The sequence below is a fragment of the Myodes glareolus genome, chromosome 18 (assembly GCF_982192425.1).
Source record: "Myodes glareolus chromosome 18, mMyoGla1.1, whole genome shotgun sequence".
In the NCBI taxonomy this organism is placed as follows: Eukaryota; Metazoa; Chordata; class Mammalia; order Rodentia; family Cricetidae; genus Myodes; species Myodes glareolus.
Window position 1 is genome coordinate 12,283,670 of NC_142043.1, and position 16,227 is coordinate 12,299,896.

Here is a 16,227-nt window from a genome sequence, read left to right on the forward strand (position 1 = left end):
GTATTCCTGGCCGTGGCTGGTAGTGCCGTCAGATGGTTGTATTCCTGGCCATGGGAAATGGCCGTGGCTGGTAGTGCTGTCAATGGCTGTATTCCTGGCCGTGGCTGGTAGTGCCGTCAGATGGTTGTATTCCTGGCCGTGGGAAATGGCCGTTGCTGGTAGTGCCGTCAGATGGTTGTATTCCTGGCCATGAGAAGTGGCCATGGCTGGTAGTGCTGTCAGATGTTTGTATTCCTGGCCATGGGAAATGGCCGTGGCTGGTAGTGCTGTCAATGGCTGTATTCCTGGCCCTTGGGAAATGGCCGTGGCTGGTAGTGCTGTCAATGGCTGTATTCCTGGCCCTTGGGAAATGGCCGTGGCTGGTACTGCTGTCAATTGTTGTATTCCTGCCCATGGGAAATGGCCGTGAGTGGTAGTGCCGTCAGATGGTTGTATTCCTGGCCTTGGGAAATGGCCGTGACTGGTACTGCCATCAGATGGTTGTATTGTCATCTTGCTTGATGTGGATGGTGGGAATATTCCTTTACTTTCTGCAGCCATTCACCCAGCCTGGACCACATTTGTTCTTTGCCAGCCAGTGTGCCAGGTCCCCAGGGATCTAAGCGTCCACCTATCTGCTGACCCCTGAACCCCTCACAGTACATGGCTCTTCCTTTAGGCTTCTGTTACTGACACTCCACTGAGACCTAACAGGTTTCCGAGGCCTGCTCCCACCCCCCTGCCCCTCTGCTCACCCCACTCCCAGCCTCTCCCTGCATCCTCTGGCTCTCCTGGAGCCCACCTGTAGGAAGACACGCCTGCTGTCCTCTTCCACAGGTCAAGCGGACTCTCTTCATCAATGGCATCTCCAAGTATGCAGAGTCAGAAAAAATCAAGAAGCATTTTGAGTGAGTAAGCAGCCCACCCCACCTTAGGGATGCAGACCTTTGCCTACCCATCAGCCCCAAGAACATCTTTGCACCTTTGGATTCATACTCATACTCAGTGGTCTGCAGCCCAGGCTGAGGGGAGCAGACCGGGGGGGAAGGCCTCACCTCCCAAGCTGGGCTGGTTTCCCACTTTCCTGAGTGACCGTCCCTTCAGAACTGGGCAGGGCTAGGGGGTTGCTCAGGGTCACCCATGGCCTTAGGTTTGATCCCTAGCCCTTCAAAAAAAAATTAGTAAATGAGAGAAATAAGATGGAATTGTGAAGAAAAGCCTGTGACATTTGTTTCCTTCCTCTCCTCTCCTGCCTTGGACTGGGTCCTGAGGCGGCAGCTTTCTCAGAATTATTATCAGCACTTGGTGCATATGCAGACGTTGTGGGGCAGCTCATGAGCTATGGGGGCTTCTGAAGGAGTCTGAGGAGGTTGGCCTGTGTTCCCTCAGCGTCTCTGGCTCTTTAGTTCAGGCGCCTGGACAGGCACCTTGGTGCTGAGTCCACGGTGTAGAGGGTCAAAGCTACCAGTTGTGGTGGTGCACACCTTTAATCCCAGCACTCAGGAGGCAGAGGCAGGCGGATCTCTGTGAATTCGAGGCCAGCCTGGTCTACAAAAGAATTCCAGGACAACCAGGGCTACACTGAGAAACCCTTCTCAAAAAACAAACAAAAAGTTAAGAGTCCAGCTGTAGGGATATAGAGGGACAGTCTGCATGCAAACAGGGTTCGAGGTATGGTCACACTTCTATTTATTTATGGCCAAGCTTCCATCAGTTACCATGGTGAAAGGTCCTCTAGCTCAAGGGTCACACCATGGAGATCAGCTGCAGGAGTTAGTCAAGGGTCCGAATCAAGGGTTTGAGATTGGTCCAAATCAATCTGTGACCCAGATTAGGAACCGGCCAGTAGCCGTAACAAGGGACAAGTCAATCTGTGACCCAGATAAGGAACCAGCCAGTGGCCCTGACAAGGGACATTACTGGTCTTGGTTCAAGCTCAGGATTCAGGCAGATTCAGGACTTACTCTTTTCTTTTTTAAATTTTACTTATTTGTATTTTATGTGTATGGGTGTTTTGACTGTGTATGTCTGTGTACCCTGTGGGCACAGTGCCTATGGAAGCCAGAGAGGGGGACCGATGCCCTGGGACTAGAGTCACAGATGGTTTTCAGTAGCTGTGTGGGTGCTGGGGGTCAACCCTGGTCCTCTGGAAGAGCACCGGTGCTCTTAAACCCTAGCCGTCTCTCCAGTCCCAGGTTTACTCTTGAGGTCCAAGTCTGATGTCATTGGCTCACATCAGTTCAGTCAGTATGTCATCCCATGAGTAGTACTGTCTGAGCAGGGTTGGAGGCAGGATCTGGTCAGGTCACATTGCAGAGCCTGTGCACAGGGATCTGGAGCTAGACCTGACGCATGTGATGTACGTCCATTGCACATCTATTGCTGGCACAGAGATATTGGAAGTGAGCCCTGCCCTCCTACAGCCTATAAAACAGGGTGGGAGAATTATGTGGTGTTTCAATCTTTTATCATCATAGGGGTACTAGGTGGGGGCTAGTGTGTGCTTGGGATCAAGTGACATTTTGTCCACTTGGACAATCGTCAGCTTGCATTGACATGTCCTGATGCGGACCATGGATGAGCCTGCATCACCTGCCCTGGGTGAGAGAGCTCAGTATACAGCAGAGAACAAACCCAGAAGTTTTCCTTTCATTGGTCCTAGGAGTCAATGGAAATGAACGAGTCTAGACAGGGTCATGTTGTGGCAGGTGCTGAGGTGCCATCCTGAGAGGGAAGGGAGGCATGTGAAAGTCACCCTTACCGACTGGCATTTGATCAGAGACCTGAGTACAGCGAAGGAGTTTGCCCTCCCAGCCAGTTCTCTGCTATCCTACTGTGCACTGTGGGAGGCAGAAAGCCAGACTAGATTGACATGTCCTGGCCGGGCTGCTTCGGGGTCGGTCTCTAACTTTCTTTAGGAAACAGCCTGTGGTTAAAGTTTATCCTCACTCTCAAAGGAGGAGTGAAGAGAACCTGGTCTTTATTGGACTCTGGGGCTTGCAGTGGGGTTGAGCATAATGACATCTGCCTTTCACCCACCTGTCCATTCACGTACCTTGTTGGGTACTTACCGTGGGGAGGGTGTCGGACAGAACTCTGTATGTGCTGATGACCAGGGGACAGCCTTTGTCCACACTGAGTGGTCATCAGTGCTCACTAAGACTCGTGGTCCAGGTGGATTCTTTACCCCAGAAGAAGTAGAGAACACTCTTTGTGTAGAATCACCATGCCTGTGTGGTTAGCTTTAAGGGATTTGCCACTAGTCTGGCCAGGGTGAGCGCTTGCCCTCCCAAAGAGGGAGCCTCCAGCAGCTCAGAACCATGAAGGAAAGAGCTGTGGCCACCTAGCAGGTTCATTTCCAAGGACGCCAAGCCAGGTGTGAGTCTCTAAATTGTTGTGAGTTTGTGATGTTCATCTTACTATTGTAGAACTTTATCACACATGTCTCGAACACTTTGTGGCCCTTCATTTCATTTTAATAAAACAACAAAAAAGATGAAAGAGTCAAGCTCAAGGACTGGATCAGTTTGCAGTCACGTGGGAAGGACACCGCTTGGTAGATCAGCAAGCATTTTGTGAACGCTCTCCGGAGCCACATGCCAGAGAGTCAGGGCAACTAGTCGTATCTCGAGTTGGGGAGAGGGGTCAGCCCTGGGCCTGGGTCATGGCCAGGGTTAGAGATCAGATTCAGGATCAGTTTCTTGTTGATCTTAGGCCAAGATTGGTTGGAGTAAATCCAAAGTCAAGGCCAAGTGTTGGATCAGGACTAGGGCTTCTGGGAACAGGGCTTAGAGAACAGCCTGTAACTAGAGACAGTTTCTCTGAACCTCAGTTTATAGCCCTGGGCAAGAGTCAGATCACAGGCCTGGCCTCTCCAGCTCCACACAGTAGTTTCCTCACATGGCCTGGGTTACTGTCACCTGCTGCCTTTACACAGTCTGAATACATACCTGCACCCAGGCCCCACTCATAACACGAGGAAAGACTTTAAAGTTCTGTTCTTTGTGTTTGTTTTTTGAGACAGGGTTTCTCTGTGTGGCCCTGACTGTCCTGTAACTGTCTTTGTAGACCAGGCTGGCCTTAAACTCACAGGGATCTGCCTGCCTCTGCCCTCCAGAGTGCTGAGATTAAAGGTGTGAGCCGCCGCCACCACCAGGCAATTTGTTTGTTTCAATGTTCTGTTCTTGAGGAGCGCTTAGACTGAGATGGGGGGTACACTGGGCATGTGTTGATGCGCTGGCGCCCTGGGTGGGGCCTGCAGAGCGTGACAGCTGAACTGTGTTTCAGGGAGGCCTACCCCAACTGCACCGTTCTGGAAGCCCGGCCTTGTTACAACGTGGCTCGTCTTATGTTCCTTGATGCTGAGAGGTACTGGGTTGGGGTCGGGGAGGATAACACCAATGGCCCTCTGCTCGTTGTGGAGGGAAGCTTGGCTACCTTGTGGGAACCTGGCTCCCTTTTCAGTTGTTTCCTTGTGTGGTTTGAATATAGCTCCACCTTGGGAGTCTCTGTTACTTCCAAGGCCTGGGGTCTTAGAGTGTATTGCAAGAGGGAAGGGGTCTACAGTTCTCACGTCTGAGGACTTAACCCTCTTCATCTGCAGTATGAGAAATTTATGGCAGACTAGTAGAAGAACTGGCCTGAAGGGCGTGGTCGACCGGTAGTTAGAATTAACCAGACCAGCTCAAAAACAAGGAATATAATTTTAATAATTGGGATAAAGAGAGACTCACATGACTGAGGTCCTGCGAGCACCATGCACAGTGGAGAAAGAAAACAAGGGGTGGGCACCCAATCCCCAGGTGCTTCTTCCTTCGCCCCAGGAGGCCACACCCTAGCCAAATGTGATTGGCTGAGCTTCCCCATCACTGGCCCTCTGGAAATTGGCAGGGAGGTCCTTAGATGGGACTTCTGCTGAGCGTTGGGGGATAAATGGGATAAACAAACCTGATAACAAGACAGCCCCTGTCCCTGGGGACCTGAATTTTGCCCACTCCCAACCTCTTTGCATCTGAGAAAACTTTACATGACCTCAGGTTTGTAGGGATATACATAGGGATACAAGCTAAACAGTTACTGAGAATAAATCATAAATTTATTTTAGTCGGGCAGTAGTGGCACAAGCCTTTAATCCCAGCACTCAGGAGGCAAAGGCAGGTGGATCTCTGAGTTCGATGCCAGCCTGGTCTATAGAGTGAGTTCTAGGACAGCCAAGGCTACATATAGAAACCCTGTCTTGAAAAAAAATGAAAAAAAAATAGAAAGAAAGATGTTTATTTTAGCTGGGTGATTGTTCTGTTCACAATTAATTCCAGCACTTGAGAGGCAGAGGCAGTGGATCTCTGAGTTTGAGGCCAGCCTAGTCTACAGAGCAAAATTCCAGGATATCCATGGATACACAAAAAGAAACCCTATTTTAAAACAAAAGAGAAGAAAAAGAAAGAGCCAGGTGGTCATGGTGCACATCTTTAATCCCAGCACTTGGGAAGCAGAAGCAGGCAGATCTCTGGGTTTAAGGCCAGCTTGGTCTAAAGAGTGAGTTTCAGGACAGCCAGAACTACAAAGAAACCCTGTCTTGAAAAACAAAAAAAGAAAAACAAACAAATTTATTTTTAAACAGTGCCTGGGGCTAGAAGGCTGGACGGCTAACTCAGTTGGCAAAGAACATGCCTTGCAAGAAGTTCAATACCCAGAACCCACATAAAGATGTCATTTGTCACAGTACACACCTGTAACCTCAGTGTTGGTGAGGCAAAGCCGAGAGACCCCGCCTCAAAGGTGAATGGCTGGAGTAAGGATGGTACCCGAGTTATCCTCTGGCCTCCACTCATTAAAAAAAATTTCCTTGGTCCTTATATAATCTTATTGTTTATTATCTAGTGAAGAGAGTGGGCTGGGAAGATGGGTCAGTGAGCAAAGGGTTTGTCATACAAGAGTCAGGGTCCTTACCACTCATGTAAAAACCAAGCCCCAGGCACATCTATAGCCCTGGTACTGCGAGGGCAGAGACAGGCAATCCCTGAGATTCATTGGCCATACAGCCTGACCAAATTTATGAGCTCCAGATTCAGTAAGAGACCCTGCCTCAAAAGCTAAGGTACAAGCCTGGCAGCGTGGTTGCAGACACAGGGGGCTCTGAATTCAAGGCCAGCCTGGTTTGCATAGTGAGTTCCAGAGCAACCAACACGGTATAATAGAGAGACCTCTCAAAAAGAAAAGAAAGAAAAACTATGTTGTAAAACAATTAAGGGATGCACCCAATGTCAGCACCTTGTTTCTGTGTGTACGCACATACATACACACATGCGAACATGCGTGCACCGGTGCACGCACACAGCACAAACAAGATAGAAACACACTCCTAAGATAAATGTACTGTGTCTGACATAGTACCAAAAATACAGGCAATAACAGAGGAAAACATTAACTCTTTATTTTCCGTAATTAACCATTATTCTTCTATGAGAGCAGAAGGCTTTGTATGCACAGTGGGGTCACAGCAACTCATTGGCACAGTCTGAGTCAGAACGTTTGCAATGTCGCTGGCACGGCGGCAAAGGCCACACAAACTGCAAGCTGTGTTCAGAACCAAGGCTACAGTGGAGTTGTGTGCTCCAGTATAGGTGAGCTCTGCGGAAACACCTCAGGTGCAGGATGTGATTGGCTGCTGCCTTTGGCCGGTGCCTGATATTCATAACCCCCAAGTTCAGTTACGTGACCCCACATCACGGCCCACAGTTAAAAAGCTTTGGATTTTGCCAGATGGTAGTAGTGCACACCCTTAATTCCAGCACTCAGGAGACAGAGACAAGCAGATCTCTGTTAGTTTGAGGCCAGCCTGCTCTACAGAGTGAGTTCCAGGACAGCCACGGCTACACAGAGAAACCCTGTCTCCAAAAAACAACAATCCCCCCCCCCAAAAAAAAACAGCTGTGCTTCTTGCTCAGCTCAGCTCCCCACCCCACCTCCCAGCCATCCTCACACACTAAGTGGTGGGTGACTGGCCCCCGGGTCCTACAGGAAGAAGGCTGAGCGGGGAAAACTCTACTTCACGAACCTGCAGAGCAAGGAAAATATACCTACCATGATCAACCCCAAACCGTGTGGCCACCTCTGCTGCTGTGTGGTTCGAGGCTGCGAGCAGGTACCTTTAGGTGCCCAGGGTCCCTGGCGAGGCTGGGGAGGGCTGGACAGGTCTCAGTGGACATGGTAGACCCAGTCCACCACCCGAAGACAAACAGGTGTGTTGGACAACAAGACCCAAAGGTAAACAGACTCCCAGAGGAAGAGTGCCCGGGCCCTACCTCAGACAAGCCTCCACCTCCCCCTGGAGTCCATGAAACCCCTGATTCTTTCTTTAAGTATTTACTTATTTATCTAGGGGAGGGTATACCATGATGCATGTGTGGAGGTCAGAGAACAATTTATGAGTCAGTTCTCCATACCATATGGATTTTTGGCTCAAACTCTGGTTCTCAGACTTAGCGGCAAGCTCCTTTTAGTCACTGAGCCATCTTGTAGGCCCTTGCCGCCCCCGTTCTCACTGTTGAGTTTGTTCAGTTTGTGATAACTTTTAAAACCATAGATTAGGCAAGCATAGTGAGGGTCTGGGGGTGTTGTTCAGTGACAGCCTAGAATACAGAGGTCATGGGTTTGATTCCCAGTACCACATAAATCAGGTGTGCCACTGGCCTGGGATCTCAATATTCAGGAAGTGTAGGCAGGAGCAGCAGAAGCTCAGGGTCATACCCACTATATAAGAGAGTTTGAGGCCAGCCTGCGAGACATGAGACCCTGTTCTTTAAAAATAGTCATCTGAGAGGCTAGTGAAATAGTCCAGACCTGTAATCCCATTGTTTGGGCTGCTGAGGCAGGAGGAGATCAAGTTTAAAACCAATCTTAACTGCATAGCAGCTTCTGGAAAGAAAGGGAGCGGTGGAAGGGAAGGAGGAAAACGTGAACTATTTTTAACAAGTTTCTTAATTACCTTAATTCCGTGGTTTCCCCCTTGAGACTGGGTTCATTGTGCCCACCTTGCAAGGCTAGGCAAGGACAGAATGACTCCAGACATACCAGAAAGCCTGCGGAGTTGCTGGCTGATGCCTCCCAGCTCTGACCCCTGGCCCTCCCGCCTATAGGTGGAGGCCATTGAGTACTACACAAAGCTGGAGCAGAGACTGAAGGAAGACTACAGGCGAGAGAAGGAGAAGGTGAATGAGAAGCCTCTTGGCATGGCCTTTGTCACCTTCCACAATGAGACCATCACAGCCATGTGAGTCGCTGTCATCATCACATGGCCCCCCTCCCCCCACCTCCGCCTCTTGCCCTGGCCCCCTCTCTGTGGTCCCCAGTCTCGGCTGCAGTAACAAGTATCCATTCTCCCCTCCCTCCAGCATCCTAAAGGACTTCAACGTGTGCAAATGCCAGGGCTGTACCTGCCGTGGGGAGCCCCGTGCCTCTTCCTGCAGCGAGGCCCTGCACATCTCCAACTGGACCGTGACCTACGCTCCGGACCCCCAGAACATCTACTGGTGAGCCACAGCAGGTGGAATGGGGCTTCCTGCAGCAGGAAGATGATGGAGAGGGAGGTGGATGTTGCCAGCGACCAACCAGTCCAGAATCCTCAAAGTGACCCTCCCCCCCCCTCACCTTCCCAGGGAGCACCTGTCCATCCGAGGCTTCATCTGGTGGCTGCGCTGCCTGGTTATCAATGTGGTCCTCTTCATCCTGCTCTTCTTCCTCACCACCCCGGCCATCATCATCACCACCATGGACAAGTTCAACGTCACCAAGCCTGTGGAATACCTCAATGTGAGGCCCATGCCCACCCAGCCCTCCATGATGTGGTGTGAGCATCAACGCCAGGCAGCATCCCTCATCCTAGTGTAGTTCTGGGTCCAGTGGTCCCAGCCTAGCCCTTCCAGGATGCTTCCCAAGGACCAGGCAGCATCCCTCATCCTAGTGTAGTTCTGGGTCCAGTGGTCCCAGCCTAGCCCTTCCAGGATGCTTCCCAAGGACCAGGCAGCATCCCTCATCCTAGTGTAGTTCTGGGTCCAGTGGTCCTAGCCTAGCCCTTCCAGGATGCTTCCCAAGGACCAGGCAGCATCCCTCATCCTAGTGTAGTTCTGGGTCCAGTGGTCCCAGCCTAGCCCTTCCAGGATGTTTCCCAAGGACCAGGCAGCATCCCTCATCCTAGTGTAGTTCTGGGTCCAGTGGTCCCAGCCTAACCCTTCCAGGATGCTTCCCAAGGACCAGGCAGCAAACCTCCCCACCATGCCTGCCCTTGGGTTCCACTGCATCCTGCCCTCAGGAGAGGCCACTCTTGGGTTTACACCTCCTGGAGAAACCCTCCAGGAGGGCACATGACATTGGATAAGGCCCCTTTTCTCTCTCTGAAAAATGGGAGGTTTAGATTGGCCCCTTGATATTCGTGCGCACATTCAGATCCTCTTGTCAGCTTGAAGCTCAAGGCTGCTCAGATGACAGTCAGGTACACACATGGCTGCCTAGCTTCCTCTGTCCTTCATGCCATGGACAGAGTTTGCTTCCTTCAAACTTCAGCACTCAGAAGCTCAGTAAACAAGATGCGGGCCCCATTGCCAACCCATTCCCCCTGCTCGCTAGCTGGCCAAGCCATCGAGTCTTGCAGCCTAGGTTGACTCATTGGGAAGATGAGCCCGTTTCCTGGTCGTGTGGTTTAATATGTAGAGCGTGCACGAGTGCTCAGCACATAGTAGGTGTTCAACAGATGCTCGCCGTCAGCATCACCTTGGAGCTGTTTTCACGGCCCTAGCCTCCACCCCCTAGCCATCAAAGTGTTCTGGACTTTCAGGCTCAGCCACCTGCCCCTGCTGACACCCCCTGTCCCCCCCACAGAACCCCATCATCACTCAGTTCTTCCCTACACTACTGCTATGGTGTTTCTCCGCCCTGCTCCCCACCATCGTCTACTACTCTGCCTTCTTCGAAGCACACTGGACACGGTAAGCTGCCCGCACTGCATCTACCAATCCTGTCTCTGGGCAGCCAGCCCTCTGCCCTGAAGGGTCCCTGCCCTGGGCCCTGGGCCTTCACCTAAGGGAGTCCCCGCCATCCAAGGGAGCCTCCTGGGACCTTGTCCCGGATGGGCTGCCCTGCCCTGATCTCGGCCTGTGCTCTGCCACCTGCCCACCCTCACAGCTCCGGGGAGAACAGGACCACAATGCACAAGTGCTACACCTTCCTCATCTTCATGGTGCTGCTTCTGCCCTCGCTGGGGCTGAGCAGGTGAGTGTATTCGGGGAGCCGGGGTAGAGGGCACAGTAGGGAGAGGTTTACCCGTTCCCAAACTGGCAGGGACACTCTGCCGCTTTAGCTCCCATCCATCTCTCCTCCCTGCAGCCTAGACCTCTTCTTCCGCTGGCTCTTTGACAAGAAATTCCTGGCTGAGGCAGCTATTCGGTTTGAGTGAGTGATCAGAACTCTTGGGGAGAGAGGCGAACGGCGGGTGGACGTGGTTGGCACTTCTAGCCTTTATAGGAGGGTGTCACCAAGCTTCCAGCTGTGAGGGTGGGATTAACATCCCACATCTACTGGGTTATCTGAAAGAACGCACCCACAGGTTATGTCCTTGGATGGAGTGTGTTGGGCTCCTGCTCAGGAATGCACCTGAATTGAGCTGAGCCCTTGCACAAGGGCGGGATTGAAGTCTTCAGAGCGCTTATGTGGGGGCTTCTGTGGGGGCTCGGGTTCTTATTCTAGACCGTTATGGGAGTCTTAGATTTCAACAAGGAAGTCGGGGAGGTGTCTGTAGTGGGAACTTGGTCATAATCTGGGGGTGACTTGGAGACCCTTAGAGTATCCCTGAGGGTCCCTAGAATACTGAGGTCTCTTAGATTCACAACTCAGAGTGGCCCGCTCTGGGGCACAAAGCTCAGGGTGCTCATACAGCACAAGTTGTGTCTCTCAAGTGTGTCACACTCACTCAGGTGTGACCGTGGAGTGCCCTCCACACCTATCCCTCCCAGCACCTTTCTCCGTTGCAGACTGTGTCTCTCGTAGGCTCAGACTCCAGGAGCTTTCTGGAGTCTTCTCTGAGCACCCTGGACTTAAGGACTTTCTGGTTCTTGTCACTCCTCCCACACCAAAGACATCTGAGGGAGGGTTTCTGAAGCCCTTTAATGACGGAGTCCGAGGCTCTGTTGTGGGAATACCAGAGTCAGAAAGCTTCCTGGGTTTTCTGCACTATTGAGGTTTTCTGTGGGGGTCTCAATAGTTACTTCCTACACACACTAGTGGCCTTATGTGGTCTTGAACTCTTCTCTCCTCGGATGTTTATGGGGTACACCATCTAGGTAGGTCTCTGGGCTGGTTTTCAAGGTATACGTCTGGGCTTTGGTGTTTTGACATTCTGGGGTTCACACTGTGGAAAGACCGGAGCCCAGGTAGGATGGGTCTAGGACGGGGTGGGTGTACATGGAGAGGAAGCAACTGGGTGAAGGCATGGTGGGCTGTCCTGCTAGCCGTGGGCAAACAGCCACCAGGTCACCCCAAGGGAGCCGTGCTGGAGCACCTGCTGCCTGCAGGTGTGTGTTCCTGCCGGACAACGGCGCTTTCTTCGTGAACTACGTCATTGCCTCAGCCTTTATCGGTAACGCCATGGACCTGCTGCGCATCCCAGGCCTACTCATGTACATGATCCGGCTCTGCCTGGCGCGCTCCGCCGCTGAAAGACGCAACGTGAAGCGGGTATGGCCACCTAGGGCAGCGGCGACACGCACAGCGCCCTCTCTGGTGGCCCAGCCAGAAACAGCAGCAGTCAGGCTGAGGGGGTAGGGGCACAAGAATGCTGGGTCTTAGCGATTTTAGTTCCCATCTGAAGCCTCAGTTTCCTTGCACATATAGCTATGGGTGGACAGATTATCCCAGGAGGTCCCTGAGTTCTGAGAGCATACTGTGTGTGCTTGGAGTTGGGAGAGGTCTGGCTCCCTTGGTTTAGGTTCCTTCTGCCTTCATTCCACAAGAGGGCGCTGGATAGCTGTCCCCAGACCTCAACTTTTGCTCTTACCTGCCCATGCCCCATCACTGCCCCTGCCTGGCCTCCCTATAAGCCACAACCCCTGCCTCCCACCTGCTTTGCTCTCCCCGGCACCACCCCCACATTAGGTCCCTCACTCCCCACGGCTTTATTCCCAGCCCCAGAGTTCCTGGCCGCCTCCTACCTGCCTCGCCCCCTTGCCGCCTGTCCCCTCCACCCTGAGCCGCCCTCCTGCCCATGTCCCCCCCAGCATCAGGCCTACGAGTTCCAGTTCGGCGCAGCCTACGCTTGGATGATGTGCGTCTTCACGGTGGTCATGACCTACAGTATCACCTGCCCCATCATCGTGCCCTTCGGTAGGCACCGCCGCGCCGGGACCTGGGCCCTGCTCGGGGGAACCCAGGGCCTCACCCGCTCCACTCTAGTAAGGCAGGCCACCCCGATTGGACAGGGCCCCGGCTGGGAGACCGGCCCCTCTGGCCTCCCGCCTGGTTCCTGGCTCAGTCTGGGTCTGGGCCTTGGGGAAGAAGGGGAGAGCAGCTCTGTTGAGGCGTGGCCCACCTGGCATGCCCAGTCCCTGGGTCAAACCATCCACCTCAGCGATATTTACTGGCACCGAAGCCTTCCTTTGGGTATGCGTGGGCATACTTCCCTCCGAGTTGTTACACACATATACACACATTCCTATTACCAACGTCTACACTTATACACAGGCCTCAAAATTCAAGAAAGCCCCTTGGGTTCCAGAGGGGACTAGGTCCTTGTAACTTCGGGACATGTAACCTGGACAGGTCCCTCTTCCTCTTTGAAGGTGTTTAGCTCAGTTTCTCACTGACCGTGATCCCACCAATAACCTCACCTTCCCCCAGAGCATCCTGACTCCCTCCTCAAGGCTCCAGACTCTCAAATTAACCTCCCAGCCCTTGTTTAAAGTTCCCTGTGCTTCAGGACGTAGAACCTTCCCTGACTTTATATCCAACTGTTTAGGGAACGGGTAGGAAGGCGTAAGAGGGGTTCCAAAGGCTTCTTGATCATCTAAACGAATGGCTCACTGGTGGTTGTTATGGGGGGGGGGGGGGATGGGAGGCTGTACAGGGTGAAGGGACCGGATGGGGAGAAGCTGCAGCTTCCATCTGTGGCAGGACAGGGGAGCAGCCACCTCAGAAGGCCGGGACAGCCTGTGGCCGACACACAGGGTCCGTGGGCGCTGGTTCCGAGGTCAGGGCCATTGGCTTTCCTCAGGGCTCATGTACATGCTGTTGAAGCACCTGGTAGACAGGTACAATCTCTACTATGCCTACCTGCCGGCCAAGCTGGACAAGAAGATCCACTCAGGGGCTGTGAACCAGGTGGTGGCGGCTCCCATCCTCTGCCTCTTCTGGCTGCTCTTCTTCTCCACCATGCGCACAGGTGAGGCCGCCGTCCCGTGCGGGGGGGGTGGGGTGGCGAGGGCAGAAGGGATTTTCGCAGCTAGAACTTGCGGCATGAGGGTCACGTGGTAGAGTCTGGTAGGTCTTGGCGAGGTCGTAGAGATGGAAGTGAAGGAAGGAGAAGCAGTGGCAGTGAGCCCCTTGAAGAGAGCCCGAACGACAGGCCAGGCAGTAGCCCCTTTTTCTGTGCTCCCCAATCCCAGGATTCCTAGCCCCCACATCCATGTTCACCTTCGTCGTTCTGGTCATCACCATCGTCATCTGTCTCTGCCACGTCTGCTTCGGACACTTCAAATACCTCAGTGCCCACAACTACAAGGTGTGGGGCGGGAAAAGAGGCGGTGGAATTGGCTGAGGGCAAATGTTTTCTGCGAGGGTGGCACACAGGGTGTGGGGTGGCCTACAGGGTCAAAAGGTGCTGAACGGGTGGTGGGGTATGATTGGGGCTGAAGATGAGGATGTCTCCTCCCCCTCCCTGGTCCCCTTAAGATTGAACACACAGAGACAGATGCTGTCAGCTCCAGAAGTAATGGACCGCCCCTCCACTGCTGCCGCTGTCCCCAAATCTGCGGTGAGTGCCCCTCCTCCACAGCCATGGGTACTCTGAGAGGCCTTTGCAATGACTCAGTCCCAAATCTGGATGGACTGTTAGTTGTCCACAGAAGTCAGCCTGAACCAGACCTCATGGCAGTGGACACCAGCATGGGAAACCCCATCCCCTAGGGCGCTGTCCACTCTGCTGCCCACAGGCCCTACGATACCTGCCCCCACCTGCCCACCCAGAAGGGGCAGCTGTCCACCTTACCCCTATTCCTTTCCCCTTCAGAAATACATCGCTCAGGTGCTGCAGGACTCAGAGGGAGACGGGGATGGGGATGGGGCTCCTGGGAGCTCAGGCGACGAGCCCCCATCCTCCTCCTCCCAAGATGAGGAGTTGCTGATGCCGCCTGATGGCCTCACGGACACAGACTTCCAGTCATGCGAGGACAGCCTCATAGAGAACGAGATTCACCAGTAAGGGGAGGGAGGGGCCCTGGAGGCCACGCCCTGCCCCTCAATCCCCCCTCCTCCACGGACACTAAAAAACAAAACGCTAATAATTTATTAGAACTAAAGCCCCCCTCCTCCTCGCCTGTCCCCTGCTTTCATTAAGGTATTTAAACCTGGGGATTTCACTGCTCTCCCCCGTCATGGAGGGAGGAAGGGAGCCCCCCCAACCTCAGTGAGGATAGCCCCGAGCAGGCCCCGGGGCAAAGAGGGGTGTGGAGGGAGTCCCCCCAGATCAGCCTCACTACCCAGTAACGTGGCCAGGAAAGGGTTAATGAGAGCCAAGGTGGGTACCTGGTGCCATGGCTGGAGGCCTGGGGAGAACAAGCACATCTCTGGCTGCTCCCAGCTCTCCTCTTCCCTGCCCCTGGATCTGGGCCTCCAGGGACATGGAGCCTGCAGCCCTCTGGGATGCAGGAGAAGGGAGGGGTGCAGAGTGGGAGAAAGAGTCAGGCCTGAGCCAGGGGGTGACCTGGGGGGCTATGGCTGACACTGGAAAATGGGATTTTGCACTGGGTTTGTTTTTTTGTTTTTGTTTTCCTTTAAAATAAAAACAAAAGCTCCAAACTTGTGTCTGATTGGGAGCACAGCCCTGGAACCTCATCCCCTGTCCTCCCGAGAGATCCTGATTACAGTCCTGGAATGAGCTCCCTGCTTTATTAAAGAGGGGCCATCCATTAGGAAGAAGCTCTGGGCTCAGGCCACCTCACGCCAGCCCTATGCTCTGAGCACCCCAAGAATTGCTGGAGACAAAGGGTCATGAGAAAACTGCAGAAGCTTTGCACCAGGTGGTCCCAGGGAGAGGGGGGCCCTCCAGCACCTCGGTGTGGCCTGCCTCCACCCAACGTGTTTCTAGGACCCCCCATTCTCTAGCCATTTTCTTCTTAAGACCCCAAACTCACCTTCTCTAAGGGCTCTCTCTAGGCCTCAGCAAGGGCACAGCCATGTGTATACCCACAATGTGTCGTGTGCAGCAAGGGCTAGAGAGCCTCTGTCCCAGGCTGGCTATGTCACCAGCTGGCTGTGTGTCTCTGAGAAAGCCTACAGCCCTCTCTGGACTTGTTTTCTTGGTCAAATCAAGATGTTTGGCCACGTAACCTCAAAAGCCAATCTCACATGCCATTCTCCAGCCTTGGCCTCTGTTGACCGGAGTTCTATGTCCTGTTTGTTTGCTTGTTTGTTTTTACAGAGACAGGGTTTCTCTGTGTAGCCTTGGCTGTCCTGGAACTCACTCTGTAGACCAGGCTGACCTCGAAGTCAGAGATCCTCCTGCCTCTGCCTCCTGAGTGCTGGGATTAAAGGCGTGCACTACTACTGCCTAGTAGATTTTCCATCCTTCAACAAAAAGATGGGAAAATGAGTTGAGGTCTGCCCAGAGAGAAGAGGTCCAGGAGAGGAAGAAGACAAAACAAAACAGCTACCCAAAGGCCTGTAGAGACAAGAGGGTAGGCAGAGAAGACCACAAAGACCCCATGATGGCATCAGGAACAGGAGTTAGGCCCCTCCCTAGAAGTGGTGATACTGTCTGCACCATAACCCCCCCCCCCACACACACACACACACAGTGCTCACGGCAACTGACCATGGGTGTAGGACCAAGCCAGTTACCATGGTGAAGGCACCGTAACCCCCTCACACACACACAGAACCAGTGCTCACGGCTACTGACCATGGGTGTAGGACCAAACCGGTTACCATGATGAAAGGCGTGGCCTTGGTCCTAGTCCCAGTCCTCACATAAACTTTCGGTATGAG

At 53.2% G+C, this 16,227-nt stretch overlaps 1 protein-coding gene across 1 annotated transcript in view; it reads left to right on the forward strand.

The window, feature by feature from the left end:
• Positions 1 to 15,039, forward strand: part of Tmem63b (transmembrane protein 63B) — a 27,272-nt gene extending 12,233 nt beyond the window's left edge. Inside the window, 16 exon segments of the mRNA XM_048445252.3 lie at positions 817 to 887; positions 4,267 to 4,347; positions 7,000 to 7,123; positions 8,118 to 8,251; positions 8,373 to 8,510; positions 8,637 to 8,790; positions 9,856 to 9,962; positions 10,159 to 10,245; positions 10,360 to 10,425; positions 11,544 to 11,706; positions 12,246 to 12,351; positions 13,238 to 13,405; positions 13,629 to 13,744; positions 13,915 to 13,959; positions 13,961 to 13,996; positions 14,252 to 15,039. Coding sequence (XP_048301209.1) covers positions 817 to 887; positions 4,267 to 4,347; positions 7,000 to 7,123; positions 8,118 to 8,251; positions 8,373 to 8,510; positions 8,637 to 8,790; positions 9,856 to 9,962; positions 10,159 to 10,245; positions 10,360 to 10,425; positions 11,544 to 11,706; positions 12,246 to 12,351; positions 13,238 to 13,405; positions 13,629 to 13,744; positions 13,915 to 13,959; positions 13,961 to 13,996; positions 14,252 to 14,443 — 1,788 coding nt within the window. The 3' untranslated portion in view covers positions 14,444 to 15,039.
• The last annotated feature ends 1,188 nt before the right edge of the window (positions 15,040 to 16,227 follow it).